Source organism: Aethalodelphis obliquidens, unplaced genomic scaffold, assembly GCF_003676395.1.
Source record: "Aethalodelphis obliquidens isolate GAN/ISIS:26980383/991018 unplaced genomic scaffold, ASM367639v1 scaffold18, whole genome shotgun sequence".
NCBI lineage: Eukaryota > Metazoa > Chordata > Mammalia > Artiodactyla > Delphinidae > Aethalodelphis > Aethalodelphis obliquidens.
The window spans coordinates 30,593,733-30,608,869 of record NW_020837962.1 but is presented as its reverse complement, the minus strand read 5'-3'; the positions used below and the strand labels follow the sequence as shown (position 1 = coordinate 30,608,869).

The 15,137-nt window shown below is 41.9% G+C and overlaps 2 protein-coding genes across 3 annotated transcripts; both read right to left on the bottom strand.

The window, feature by feature from the left end:
- Nucleotides 1-738: 738 nt before the first annotated feature.
- On the bottom strand, nt 739-8,304 carry TMEM230 (transmembrane protein 230). Of its 2 annotated transcripts, none has more exons than XM_027118226.1 (4): nt 8,173-8,304; nt 6,113-6,233; nt 4,460-4,582; nt 739-1,828 (listed from the first exon to the last, which is right to left on the bottom strand). In XM_027118226.1, exons 2-4 carry the CDS (start codon nt 6,209-6,211, stop codon nt 1,688-1,690), a joined length of 363 nt encoding a protein of 120 aa, XP_026974027.1. In that variant the 5' UTR covers nt 6,212-6,233; nt 8,173-8,304; the 3' UTR covers nt 739-1,687. The 2 variants fall into 2 exon arrangements, with proteins under 2 accessions (XP_026974027.1, XP_026974028.1); XM_027118227.1 differs by lacking the exon at nt 8,173-8,304 and adding an exon at nt 7,996-8,140.
- Nucleotides 8,305-8,777: 473 nt separating this feature from the next.
- Nucleotides 8,778-14,760, bottom strand: PCNA (proliferating cell nuclear antigen). Its single transcript, XM_027118225.1, has 6 exons — nt 14,349-14,760; nt 13,405-13,502; nt 13,172-13,239; nt 11,626-11,820; nt 10,160-10,283; nt 8,778-10,072 (listed from the first exon to the last, which is right to left on the bottom strand). Exons 1-6 carry the CDS (start codon nt 14,567-14,569, stop codon nt 9,993-9,995), a joined length of 786 nt encoding a protein of 261 aa, XP_026974026.1. The 5' UTR covers nt 14,570-14,760; the 3' UTR covers nt 8,778-9,992.
- Between the last annotated feature and the right edge of the window lie 377 nt (nt 14,761-15,137).

Genomic DNA, 15,137 nt, shown 5'->3' with positions numbered 1-15,137 from the left:
CTCCGTAACGTGAGAGGCCACAACAGTGAGAGGCGCGCGTACCACAAAAAAAAAAAAAAAAAAAAGGACCAAATAATTTAGTTTGGCCAAAACCTTCTGGTCTTAGCTTTGCTTTGCAAACACTGGCCAGGATAAAGCTTTATATATTTCCTCACATCTTCACTGTCAAGGCCCAAGAACTTTAATTAGACTACCGGACTCCCCAGCCAACCCTCCCATTACCAAATGTACCTATCCTTGAAGGCTGCTTCCAATCACCCTCTCTTTGTCTCTCACTTCCTGAGTCCTAGCCTAGCTTTTTTTCCCATTTGTACTCACTCCGTGGGTAATCTCATCCAGCCCCACAGCCCTTAGATATTGCCCCAACACTGACTCCCAAATTTCTAACTATAGCATAGACTCCCTTCCTGAACTCCAAACTGCACATTGCAATTGCCTACTCAACATCTCCACTTGGATGTCAAGTAGACATCTAAATTTAATACATCCAAAGTTGAAGTCATCTTCCCCAATAACCTTGCTCTACCCACGGCCCTCCAAATCTCAGCTAATGGCACTTGCAGGCTTCTAATCATCCAAGTCCATAACTTCAGAGTAAAAGAATGACTGGAAAACAGTCTAATGCACAATGCCAGTTATCTAAAAATGAAGGTAGTCCTAGGTATTGGGATCAAAGATATCATATAATCACTAAAATGTTTTCTAAAATAGGTTTAAAGTTATCTTTTAAGTCTAGGATTTAGATTTTGACATTTTAATTTCTTTTGAATACAAGCCACTTTTTGCAAGCTAGGAAACAGAATCAAACTAAGGCAGTCTTGTCCTCTACAGATCCAGGCCAGTTCTTACAATCTTCAGCAGAATGACATCATAATACGAGGTGCTAACAACAGGGTTAAAAACTATAAATAATAACCACTTATCTACATTTTTTCCTTAGGAAACAGCCAAAAGTCTCGTCCTTAAAGGTATGATATACAGAACATCTAGATTTACAAAGGACAGAATGATCCAAATTATATGCTGGCCAACCTGTCAGTGAACCAGATCAGAGCTGGCCAAGGACTGGTGAACAGAGAATGTGTTTACAGTTTGAAAATTTGCTGAGGTTTAAAAAATTCCTAGTTGCTGTTAATAAGAAAGCAAGTAAAAAATATTAGAGATGCACCACACTGATACTTGATTTTACCACGGTTTTACACTAGAACACAAAGTTAGAGTATGGGGATAAGACATTTACGTATTTTCAAAATAAATTACTTAGTAATAAGAAATCTGACATACTGCGTTCTTCCATTTGCCACAAGAACATATTAACAATGAGGACTATTTAAAAGAATGCTCAACTCTAAAAAGGGTGGTGGCAGCAACACATTCCACTACAGAATAACCTCCCACTTTCCCATACAATTAACATTGCTATTTTTCATGATACATATTCATGTGGAAAAACTTGTCAGGAGCTTTTGCCAGGGCCAGGAGATGAAAAATAGAGACTGTCCTGATGACATGGATAGCTGTAAGCTCAGTTAACATCTTTAGGATGGACCCATAAAATCTGGCCACTGTTTTGTTAAACATCTGCAAATCGCAGAACTCCTTAGCCCTTAGCCATAGTATCTGCTCAATGTCTTAAAGCTGGGCTCAGTCCCATCTATCACTCTTTTCTTCAGGGCTGAGGTGTGTGCTAGTCATCAAAGTCTGGAATGTCATCGTAGGAGTATCCCCGGTAGCCTTTGGATGCGTAGTAGGCGATGCGCAGGTGGTAAAATCCTGGCAGGAACACCAGGATGCCAATGATCAGGACAGGAACGGCCCGGTCTGCCCCCTGGTGGCAGAAGGAGGCAAACACATCAGTACCATGCAAGTTATAAATTTTAAAATAAAATAAAGCCATGGGTCCAATCCATGGATCAGTTATCATATACTTTTCAGAGCACTTTATTTTGGTAATACACTACCAAGGCAAAAGATTTACATCTCTTTGCCTCCTTATCAATTGCAGAAAAACTACAAAGTACTAAAAATTATAAAGAAATTATCCATGTTCAACCATAGATATCTACTTCCCATAAAGAAACCAGAGCTCCTTAGAGAAATTGCTGTTTATGAGTTGAGGGGGCAGGGAATGTACAGATGGGCCTGGGATAACTTGCTGAGCCAGAAAACAAGAAAGCTATCAAAGGCTCCCCTAGGTCAGCTTTAAAAGACAGGAGTAGGGGGCTTCCCTGGTGGCAGAGTGGTTAACACTCCACGCTCCTAATGCAGGGGACCTGGGTTTGATCCCTGGTCAGGGAACTAGATCCCACATGCATGATGCAATGAACTGCCACAACTAAGGAGCCCACCTGCCACAACTAAGACCCAGCACAACCAAATAAAGAAAGAAAGAAATATTTTTTTAAAAAAAAGAAAAAAAGACAAGAGTAACCTGCAGAGGCTCCTATTGACCAAATATGGGACAATTTATATGTTAAAAAGAATATAGACTACAGTTGACTGAAGCACAAATATGTAAAAAGATGATAAGCTTACAGTGATACTAACAATTCTTTGGTTACCTTTTGAGGTTGCTAGGTGTATTTTTATAAAAATTTGATAATTAAAGAGAAATAATCAAACATTTTTCCTACCTTCACTATACTATTGTATTTCAGGGTAACCAAATAATGGTTTTGAGAAAGTTCCAGAAGAATTTTCGCTGACAAACGTGGAAAATGATAGAGCTGGATTCCTTAGTGAAAAGGGTAATTCATTTTATAATAAATGAATTAGGCTGAAGACACTTGAACCCAGTAATCAATCTTAATATCAACTAAAAATTAGGACAACCATTTTGTGCCTCCTAATGTAATGCTATAGCAATGGTTCTCAAAATGTGGTCCATGGAACACCAGCATCGCCGGGGAACTTGTTAGAAATGCAAATTCTCACACCTCACCCTAGACCTACAAAACTGGAATCTCTGGGAGCAGGGTCAAGGAACCTGTGTGTTAACAAGTCTGCCAAGTGATTCTGATAGATGCTGAAGTTTGAGAACCCATGTGCAATAGCAAATACACAACACCCCTATGAAATATTCTTTCTGAAACAAAGCTAAAGTAGAACTAAATCTAAGCAAGTCCCTAAATCTAACAGCATGCAAGAAATATGAGGAATAGAAAAACAGGTAAATGGTATCAAGACAACACCCCTAGATTAATGTAAAAACTGTTAGAGATGCACACTTACAGATTTACAAGCAAATGTAAATCTGGTATTTGCTTTAGTATACAGGAAAAAAAGTTGGGGATAGATAAAACAAAACATTCATAAATGTTGATGCCTAGTTGTGGATACACGGTGGGGGTTCATATTATTCCATCTACTTCTGTTTTGTTTGAAATGTCTGCAATAATAGTGAAAAAAACCCCAAACTAAAAACCAAAACAATCTATGGGTGATTTTCTTAATTAACACCTTTATCCTTATTTATAAAGTAGTCTTTTACAAACCACACAAGGTGAAGTGATATTTGTTGCATGTGGATCTCACCTCCACTCTAAATTTTCACATCATTAATAGAACCTTGACTATACCCCTGGGATTAACAATGCATGCTGCAATGAAAGTTAACTGAAGGCACAGTCCTGAAGTTAGATGTTCAAATTTAGATGGCACGAAGTATGCCTCTGGTGGCCACATAATAGTTTAGGACCTGAGGCAACTTGGATACAGGTCTCAAAAGCCAAATGTAGCCATTTTATTGTGACAGTGTTTAATATTCCCAGTTCCAAGGATAATGCCCAGAGTTTTAGCTCTTGGCTTTGTTCCTTCTGTAGACCAATGTGACCATCATCCCCTGGCCTGGTGTGTGTTGAAGAACAGATGTGAACTATGGTCAGTATTACTTTAGAACAATTTAGACGCTGTGTATAAGCATCTGTATACAATCCAAAAGAAAGAACCACCAAAAACTACTTTAGGTTACTAAGGTATCACACTGAAGCTCAATAGGAACTCCAACCAAATCCAATTTAAGAAAGATCTGATCCATGAGCCAAAAGTCCTGGCTTGGTCAGTGGCCCCAGACCTATATAAGCCTCACTGCTTCTCCCCAGACACTAAGTACAGCAGTATAACTGCAAAGTTATAATAACAGCATTCTACTCCAGTTATAGCCTTTATCAGTCAGAAATCCTCAACGCTAGGTTCAGTTTTGCTGTTCCAAACTAAGATGGTGGGAAAACTGCCCAACATCTCAGAGGGAAAATTTGCCTACCTGCTACACCCACCTCATAGGAACTGTGGGACAAGTTTGTTGAAGCTCAAAGGAAGAAATATGTCTTGTTATCTGAGAACAAAATCTAAAAAAAGAAACCCTTTTCTCCTTTCTGCTGGAATATACTGAATATAAAAATGTGAGTCCTGGCTCACATTTTAAACATCTCATGGCAATCCCACAAGCCCCTCAGCTTACCCCTTTGCTGATATAGCCTGCCAGCAGGAGGGAGCCTATGATGATGAGGAAGGCGCCAATCAAAAACAGCACCGTAGCAAGCGCAATGGCCTTATATGGAATCTTAGGAGGGCTTTTCTTAAACTGAAAGAGAAACAAAAACAGACAAGGAAGAGCATTATGAATACACCAGGGCTCAGACACTTTAAACCAGAGAGGATAAGAGGAACCAATCTTGGTGTGTCCTGAAGTAAGTCCTAGTACCCAATGCAGCTCTGGGAGAGAAAGGAAAAAGGACTGGCAGGAGATGAAGGTCTAGTTATTGCTCTAACAGTAAGTTGAGGGAGGGAGTCCCAGAATGTTATTCTTTCTCGTTTTAGTCTCATTCCACAGACCATTCACTGTACCGTAAAAAAATTATTTTCTTACAAAAACAAAAGATACTTTACGGTCATTCATTGATTAGACATGTTTTTAATAAACATGTCTTGGCACATGGAAGGCTGTACTAATCTACAGGGATTAAGAGTGTACATCATGCTCTGGAAAATAAGAAAGAAAATAAGTGATTTCTGGCATTCAAAGTTAAGCTGGCATATAGTCAAAGGTTTAAAAAAAAACTTTTTCGGGCTTCCCTGGTGGTGCAGTGGTTGAGAGTCCACCTACCAATGCAGGGGACACGGGTTCGTGCCCCGGTCTGGTAAGATCCCACATGCCGCAGAGCGGCTGGGCCCGTGAGCCATGGCCGCTGAGCCTGCGCGTCCAGAGCCTGTGCTCCGCGACAGGAGAGGCCACAACAGTGAGAGGCCCGCGTACCGCAAAAAATTAAAAAAAAAAAACAAAAACAACTATTCCTAAAGCATTAGTTGCCTGCCCCACAAGGCAAATAACCTGCCTTATTAACAAGTTCAATTCAAGGTTAAGATTCAGAAACAAATTCCTAAGGTTTGGCTCATGGTTGTGTCTGACCTAACCGACTGGAAGCTTTCCAGACGCACTTAAAAACAAAACGAAAAAACCCCCAAAACTCTCTCCTTCAAGTGTGGGTCCAAAAAGTACAAAGAATAATTGATTTGTTTATATTTAAAAGGATGGGTTCCTGCCACTTCCTCTTCGGTCCTGGTTCCACCTAAAGGGAAGTGGGTAAAAGGAGATGCTACACCATTAACTATTTTATAAACAATGATCAGGGTAGGACACAAACTTAATAAATATTCTCTGTTTTACTTATTGTTTGTCACAAAGAATATCTTTAATAAATTGGATCTCATGACATCAGGAAAGAAGGAAGATTCCCACAATCTGTTGGCTTTAGCAGTTAGTTTCTCCTTTCTCCCTTAAAAGATGAACTGGTCTTGACTGAAGTGTAAACAAACTGATTCTACTTAACAAAAGACAATCTGATTATTTCCAGATTAACTAAATAGAATTTGCAACTACTGAACTCTGGCATTACAACTAAAATTTCTTAGACAATATTTATATTGGTTCGAAACTGCTCTGCCAAGGTCCTTCCTTCTGCAGGCTATGGCTGAAAATCTCAGAGCAGAGTTTCTTTCCTGCTGCTCCCTCTAATATCTAGGGACAGTGAGCAAAACCTCTACCTGGAAGGTTTCCCTGCTAACTCAGCAGAAACAGAGCCAGCCAATCTCATCAGGTCCCTTCTGCATTTACCTGAAGGTCAATGTAGCCATCGTCTGTACTGGAGAGCCTTGAGTATTTCACTTTACTACTGGGGATTCCAGTAGCCAGGTTGGTACGAGACGGCATCATAACACGCTGACACAGCTACAGTCTGAAAACAAAGAAAAGTATTATTGTCTGCAGGCTACAACAATGTGTTTGTTATACGTATTGGAGTTCTGGGCTGCAATGTCATACTAGCAACTGGCAATTTAGGCTCCATTGCTCTTAGAACCTGATATTCCTTTGACAAGTGAAAGCATTCTCATTATGCATCTACTCTGGTTTGTCCTGGTAGAATAAGAATCAAGACATTTGCCAAGAACCAGACCTCATGTTTATGTTGCCACCAATGTTTCTCTGCCTCCTAATTTTTCCAAAGTCACACGGCGAGTAGGTGAAAGGGTGGTGACTTAAATCCAAGTCCATCTGACATTTCAACCATTCTGCTATAGTATAGTATTGCCTGTCCTCCGTCCCTGCTTCCAGAAAAAGCAAGAGGAGCATATACTCAAGGATTCTCTTATTTGTCAGGGAGAGAGGAGAGAGGGTGGGAAATGGAATACATTCACATCAGCATTTTGCCTATTTCCCTCTGATAGATATCATCCTTTTAATACAAAAGATCTGTAAAACTTCTTGTTGTAAATTTGGATAAGCTACTGGCTACCAGTGTTGTACCAGTGTCCTCTGATTTGCCTGCCTCTCTGCTCCACCCCAAGCACTGAAAGCAGCGATTGCACTTTCCAGGTTACTTCTACAGCTACGTTAAAAACAAATTTAAAAAAACCCTGAATAAATACCTGGTTTTTGTTCAAAATAGTCAAAGCTGACTATAGTAATGAGATCACGGTTATTATGTCACCAGTTTAAACACAGTAGATAAGATTTAAAAACAATGACATTTAAATTGAAAAAACATTTGTAATTTGTGTACTTTTCCTCCATAAAATCACAAAGTTATGCGAATGAAACAAGTAAATCTATTTTAATCATGAAACTATTTGATTTCTAAAAGTGAAACATATCTTTAAAAAAAGAAAATTAAGTATTTCAATAGGGCAACATAAAAAAAAAAAAAACATAAAGACCGGCCTTCCTCTGGTATGACATTTTGCAAATAATCATCATCATTATAATGGCAGTTAACAATTACCTAGTATTAAGTGACGGGTACTGTTTTAAGTGCTTTATATATGCTTAATACTGAATATTAATGAGCTGTTTTAAGTGGCCCACAGTCAACCTAAACTAACTAGCATTATAAAGGAATTGGTGCTAAATGTTCATGTCCCTTTTTAGTAATTATATACTGGAGCAGAAATCAAGTATTAAAAAAATAAGAGTATGCTTACATGCTTTTCTAAAAGGGTTAGATCAAATTCCGTCAAATACTATCTTTTTAGGTGTTGCGATCCCGACTACACGATAATCTAAATTTAATTCTATAAAACTTAAAGTCCAAACTACCAATAATGGGCGGTTTGAGACCATTTAATCACCTCTGATTTGTATTAGTCTTAAAAAAATAGTTTACATACTCTGACATTAACTTCATACACCGCATCAAAACATAAAAAAGCGCACGGCGTGTAGGAGAGGGGAGACGAATGCTTATCGGTAGCAAAGAGCAATAATTCTAAAAGAGGGGAAAGGAAAAACGTAAATCAATGTTTTCCGGGTACCAGCCCAAGTTCCCAACAGGCTTTTTTACCAGCCTCACCGCAACCCCAAAATATCCTCAGCACTTGAATGTTGCAAGAATTTTGAAAGCATCAGCAAAGCACTTAGCACAGTGCCTTGCACTACGAGCCTCTACACACTACTTCCCTGCCCGCCTCCAGAGCGAGCCAACAAGAGAAATAAGGACCAACATGATTTTAGAAGGAAAACAAAATCCAGTTTCTGGAGAAAGGCCAGCCGTGCCCCGGGAGGACGAACGCTCCACACCGAGGACTCGGGGCTTGATTTCGGCAGATAGCGCAGTCTGGGCCGCGCCGCGAACGTGAGTCGAGCTCTTCCGCTCCCGCCCCGCCGCACGAACGCCTTACCGGAGCCCGGGCCCGGCAGCCCTTGCGCAGACAGCTAGCTCACGGTTCGCAGCAGGTGAGCCAGAGACCTCACAGTACGCCCCCACACCACTGCGTCCCCGCCCCAGACCAGCTAGGAGCCGGAAATGGCGTGTCGCAAGGCAGCGCGCCGGACGTGGCGTCACCGGGAGCGACGCCTCCTCGTTCCACTCTCCGTCCGGTTTCGGGCGTGTGCCCGGTGTGCTAGGGCCCCGTGGGGTTTCGGGAGGCGCTGTGGGCTGGGCTGGCTGCCGACCACCTCCGCCGCGGCGGGCTGCGTGGGTCACAGGTCCAGGGCTAGCCGGCTACGTGTTTCTTTCCGGCCCCTAGGGTAGTGTAGGGAGTTCAGTGGCGCCTCGAAAGGCGGAAGCCGAGCCGGCGAAGCTCCCTGAAGGCCGGGGCTGTCAGGTCTCCCTATGCCCAGGGAAGGCTGCCTTCCCGGGCCGCGCCGCAGTCTCTGCCGCCCTGTACCCCACCCGCAACTCTCGAGTAGCCCCACATTCTTGCGCTTCAGTTTCCCCGCTCCTCGTCTTCAGGCCTTACCCCGGCAAGAGGTCTGGCCACAAAGGACATTTTGCAACACGTGAAACTTTTTAAAATGTCGAGCTTTATTAAGTATAATTTACATATGATAAAGTACAATTGGATTAGTTTTGACAGATACATATAGTCTTGGAGCCATCATCACAATGTAGATAAAATATTTTCATCACTCCAGAAATTTCCATCAGGCCCCTTTGCAGCCAATATCCTTCCCCAACCCCAGGCACACAGAAAGGTAATGAATAGTTACCTACTGGATACAGTGAGTTCTACCGTCACTGCAAGTACGACAGAAATCTGTCATTTAATCCACCAAACACAAAATACACCGGAAAAAGAGGACTACAATAAAGGAATTCTCAATATGCAGCATGCCAACTTGTGACCTTGTAGCACAATTACTGCTGGGCCTTTTTCACTTTCTTGGTTGAATCCAACATCCATGGAATTAAGCCACCTTCATCCTTTAAGGGAATAAGTCCCCACAAAAGGCTACTTACGCTAGAGAAATTATTTTTGCACAAACATACTCCTTGGGACCTATCAGATCTACTAAAACTTCCAAGACTCCTGTACAAGGCTCCCTAGGCTAATGAAACACTGCCCTGTAACAATGCTAGTCTTATAAAGCTGACAGAACTTTGGGTACATTAAGCTTCTGTAAATGCAAGCAAAAATGACAAAATATTATATATTTGTTCTACTCTCCCCTTTTCATTTCTTGAGCTCAAGTCAGAATACCAAGTTTGGCAAATAAATCCCCCAAAATACTTTGTCACCTGCTGTATCTGGAATACTTTTTATCACTGTATCTAATGTCATATCAACCTGCTCTAGACTGAAACAATAAGCTCATTTACATGAGCTGCTTGAATTGTGAATTCTCTAGGATACTTGCAACCATCGTGGTCCAAATGAAGGCACTGTCCTGTGATGTTTGAAATTCAAATGACTTTTATTTAAATTGAAAACAATACTTAAAACTGCATTTAGAGTCAAAACCCTTTTGTTTATAAAAATTATAAGGAGTATTCCTAGGTAAGGCAAAGTTGTTACTCAGTTAACAAGACCAGATTTGACTTTGGACTTTACTTTTTGAACAAACTGTAGAGAATGGAGAAAAGAAAAAGTTATTTACAGAAAACAATATCTACATATGTGCTCAGAGGTACAAAGACAAAACAGACTTAAGTATGTGCTAGCATCTCAGAAGCAGTTCTCAAAGAGCTTAGTTTTATTTCCTTGAATTTTAAGAATGTCTAAGATCCTTCTTCATCCTCGATCTTGGGAGCCAAATAGTACTTTAAATGTCCCATATCAGCAATTTTATACTCTACGACTGAAAGAAAACAGGAATATAATTAATTACTGAGAAGTACCACATACACTACCTACAAAACAAGATTCAACAAGTTTATTATCTTACCAAGGGGTACATCTGCAGACATACTGAGTGTTACTGTAGGAGAGAGTGGAGTGGCTTTTGTAAAGAAGTTCAGGTACCTCAGTGCAAAAGTTAGCTGAACTGGTTCATTCATGTCTATGGTAACCTTAGGGAGAAAACAAAAAGATTCATCATACTGAAAAACATCAAGAAAGCTGCAACTCATTCATTTCTAATATACATTGACAAATGACTTAGTTTCTTCAACAAATAAAATTGTAATAGAGGGAAAACGAAATTGAAGAGAGAACCAATGGACTAAAAGAAATTTAAGGAGCGTATCTCAATGAACTGTAATGTACGAACCTTATTAAAATCTTGATTCAAACAAACTGAAATAACCAAGGAAGTAGGAACACTGAAAAATTCCTTAATATAATTTTCTTAGATGTCATAAAATGTTTACACTACGAATAAATTAAAATATTTATGAGTGAATTTTTTCTTTTTTTAAAAATTTCTAGCTGCACGGCTTTAGGGATGTTAGTTCCCTGATGAGGGATCGAACCCACACCCTTGTCAGTGAAAGTGCGGAGTCCTAACCACTGGACCGCCAGAAAATTCCCTATGGGTTAAGTAACATTTGAGAGAAGAACAAAAATCAAGATTGGCAGGGGAGTGAAATGTAATTTAGGAGAAAAGAATCAGCCCCTGGAGTTTTGTTACTAATATATATTTGTTACTAATATATGTATTTTTAAACTGTTTATTTAAAAGTTAATATAAGGATTACACAACAGCTAGATTTTACCCCCAACTAGATCCTACTGGGTTGCTCAATTATTTGGTAAAAACATAGTAAGTACCTCCAGAAAGCTAAAGCTAGCCTCCCAAGCCTATCCTTAAGAGTATGTGTGGGTTTGATACACAAACCCATTGTTCTACAGTTTATAAAGGTTGCACTAAATTTGCATTCCCTTCTCACAAATTTAAGTTAGATGGCATCTATAAGATCACTTGCAGATTTCAAAAGTTTCAATTCTCACATATTAGTTACTTGGAAATGCAAATTCTGTCTGTTTTTCTTTAGAGCTTTAATATTAGCAATTACCTTGCTAAAGACTGAATGTTTGTGGCCCCCCCACCACCCCAATTCACGTTAAAGCCAAATTCACAATATGGTGGTATTGGAGGTGGGGCCTTTGGGAGGTGCTTAGTGTTAGGAAGGCAGAGCCCTCATGAATGGGATTAATGCCCTTATAAAAGAGACCCCAGAGAACTCCCTTTCCCTTTCCACCTGGTAAGAAGGCTGCTGTCTGTGAACCAAGAAGCAGGCCCTCGTCAGACAACAAATCTGCCAGCTTCCGAGTCTCCAAAACTGTGAATAATAAACTTCCGTTGTTTAGAAGCCACTCAGTCTATGGTATTTTGTTATAGAAGCCTTAGCAGACTAAGATATAACCTAATATTCTTCTTCAAGGTATTTTGTTTACTTAAAAACTACTTACAGCCTCCTCTTCTTTATCAACATTACTCGTTTGTGACAACTTAATATTTCCATTTCCAAGTTCTCCACTTGCAGAAAATTTCACTCCATCTTTTGCACAGGAAATTACAACAGCATCTCCAATATGACTGAGATCTCGGCATATACGTGCAAATTCACCAGAAGGCATCTTTACTACACAGCTGTACTCTTGTTCCTGTAAAACAAAGAAATTTTTTTTTTTTTTTTTGCGGTACGCGGGCCTCTCACTGCTGTGGCCCCTCCCACTGCGGAGCACAGGCTCCAGATGTGCAGGCTCAGCGGCTGTGGCTCACAGGTCCAGCCGCTCCGCGGCATGCGGGATCCTCCCGGACCGGGGCACAAACCCACGTCCCCTGCATCGGCAGGCAGACTCTAAACCACTGCGCCACCAGGGAAGCCCCAAAACAGAGAAATTTAAATGTCATGGAAATAAAAGATTTGGCACCCTCACTTTCTGAAGACTCAGCATCTAAACAAGAACTCAGAATTCAAGATTTTCTGATTACTTTGAAATATCACTCATTGTGTAATTTCTTAACACTCTAACCACTCAAAAAATAAATGCAGATATAAAACAAGTATGCTGTAAGAATAACCATACTAAGAAAACAAATTAGAGCTTAAACTTTTAACAGTAAATGCACTATCCCGGGAACAAGAGCCTCCACCTAATCACCCTACAGTAGGGCTAAATCAAGAGGCCATTAGGGTATGGCATACAGTGATGATGGCGCAAACAGGTCTGCTTTCCAAAACAAGAGAATATGATGTTAGGCATTTTAAACATCCGAACACCTCCTCTCACTTTTGATGTTGATAAACCTAACCATAATGAATTTCTGCTAAAATGGCTTTAAGATCTTCTCTCAATAAAAATCAAGCACTCAGGTTTCCCTGGTGGCACAGTGGTTAAGATCTGCCTGCCAATGCAGGGGACACAGGTTCAAGCCCTGGTCCGGGAAGATCCCACATGCCGTGGAGCAACTAAGCCCGTGCACCACAACTACTGAGCCTGCACTCTAGAGCCCATGAGCCACAACTACTGAACCCGAGTACCACAACTACTGAAGCCTGCACACCTAGAGCCCATGCTCCACAAGAGAAGCCGCCTCAATGAGAAGCCTGCGCACCGCAATGAAGAGTAGCGCCCCCCTCCCCAGCTAGAGAAAAGCCCACATGCAGCAATGAAGACCCAACACAGCCAAAAATAAATTAAAAAAATAAAGATCTACAAAAAAAACAAAAAAAAATCAAGCACTCTAGGAATAATAATTTAAAAAAAGATGCAGAGGTTAATGTAAATATTCACTCGGCAGAAATAAATTCAAACCAATGAGCCACTGTAGAACTCCATAACTTAATAAAATGACAAATATGTCAGTCTTAAACACCCCACTCTGGAACATGCATGAGCAGATATACAGAAAAAGTTCTGTTAGGAAATAGGCTTTAAATTATTATATTAATATATCTTATGTAACTTTCAAGACTGTACAGTATGCTCAATCAGAAACTTTGATACTCACTGGAATTCCAAGTTGTTCAACATCTAAATCCATTAACTTCATTTCATAGTCTGAAACCTTTTCTTGATCTACCAAAAGAAACCAAATGTTGAAGAAAAACATGTAAGTTTACAGATGTCAGGTATATTTTACAGCCATCACAAACATTATCTTAAATTTCTCTCAGCCTTGGGAAATACTGACACTACATTTTAATTTCTTCTAGCATAAGTCAGTAGAAGGGTGCGACTTACTTGGAGCTTCAAATACAAGTGCCAAGGTGTCCGCATTATCTTCAGCCCTTAGTGTAATGATGTCTTCATTGCCAGCACATTTCAGTATTTTGGACATGCTAGAACACAGAAGAACAAAGCGTTTAAAATCAACAAATTAAAACCAGGAGGTACCACTTTTAACCATTAGACCATCTGCCGAATTGGTGAGTTAGGATGTGTAAGCCGGTCCAGCCATTTGGAATGCAATCTGGTAGTATTTATACTTAAACTAAACAGCCCCCCCCACCAAGAGCAATTTCACTTCTGGATATAAATAAAACAGCAGTATTTTATGAACTGCAAATCCCTTTGGTGGGTGAAGTTAATTATTGGGACAACGATCTTTAAAAACGATTTAATAAACCAGTTAAAACACACTATGTAGTAGGGGTAAATATTTCTCACAAGCTTTAAGATTTAAACATGTGTATGTACTAGACAGGTAGTGGTCAAAAGTTGAAAGCATTGCCCTGGGATAAATTTTCCTCAAACCGGGATCTTGGGGTGCTCAGCGCAACTCTGTAGTAAAAGAAATACTCTTGTCGCTCGTTAGGGCGAATGAACTAGGACACATTATAAAGCAGTTAAAGTCAATCAGGACCAAGGTTTCTCATCCAAGGCCGCCTGCCCTTAATGACCAAAGAGCTCTGCAACAGTCTTTTCCTGGCACCGCAAAGAAGTCCGTCATTTTCCCGCCACCACCCGCTTTGTGACTTTGGCGCGGAAAGAGCCGGTTCGCGCTGCAGCTAGCGCGGGCTTTCCGAACCGCGCGTTTCGCTTGGGTCCCGCCCCACTAGTGCCGCAGGCCAATGAGAAGGCGCAGATGGCCCACTCCAGCCAATGAGGGCCCGGCCCGGAGGCGCTCCCGCCAAGAGCCAGAGGAGGTGGATCAGGGCCCGGCTATCCGCTGCTTAGGGGCTCACCTGGTGAGGTTCACGCCCATGGCCAAGTTGCGGTCGCAGCGGTACGTGTCGAAGCCCTCGGAGCGCAGGGTGAGCTGCACCAAAGAGACATGGGACGAGTCCATGCTCTGCAGGTTCACGCCGCTCGAGCTGATGTCCCAGCAGGCCTCGTTGATGAGGTCCTTAAGCGCCTCAAGCACCTTCTTCAAGATGGAGCCCTGGACCAGGCGCGCCTCGAACATGGTGGCGGAGTCGCAACGACACGGCTGCTGGCGGAAGAAAGGAGGAAGGTATAGCCGGCTTAGGCTTCAGAAGATGAGAGCGACCGACGGAAATAACTCACGAACGGTTGAGACGGAGGAAGCCCACAACCAGCCCGCCGCGCCTGCAGCAGTTTAATACTGCCGCGTCTGCGAGCGCGCGCTACGACCCCGCGCCCCTCGCGGAGACGTCACCACGCTGCCCCGCCTGCTGCCTGGGCGGAGAGACTACAGAGCCAATCGTGTACCCGCTCCGCACGAAGTCCGCCCCACCCCTAACATCTATTGGAGGGTGCGGACTGGGGACGGGGCGTGAGCGCTGCGCCTTCTGAGGGCCGGCTGATAGGCGACCGGCGGGAATCCCCGCCTTTTTGTCACGTTCCGGAACCGGACGTTAGAAAAGTCCGGCCGAGTGTGAAGGTCAGGCCTATAGTGGGGGTGGGGGGGTGTCGTTGAACTGCGTCTTTGTGGTGCTTCATCTCCCTCTTGAGGGGTAGGGAATTTCCGGCCTCGAAAGTGAAACGCAAATCCAGCCTGCTAGGAGAAAGAG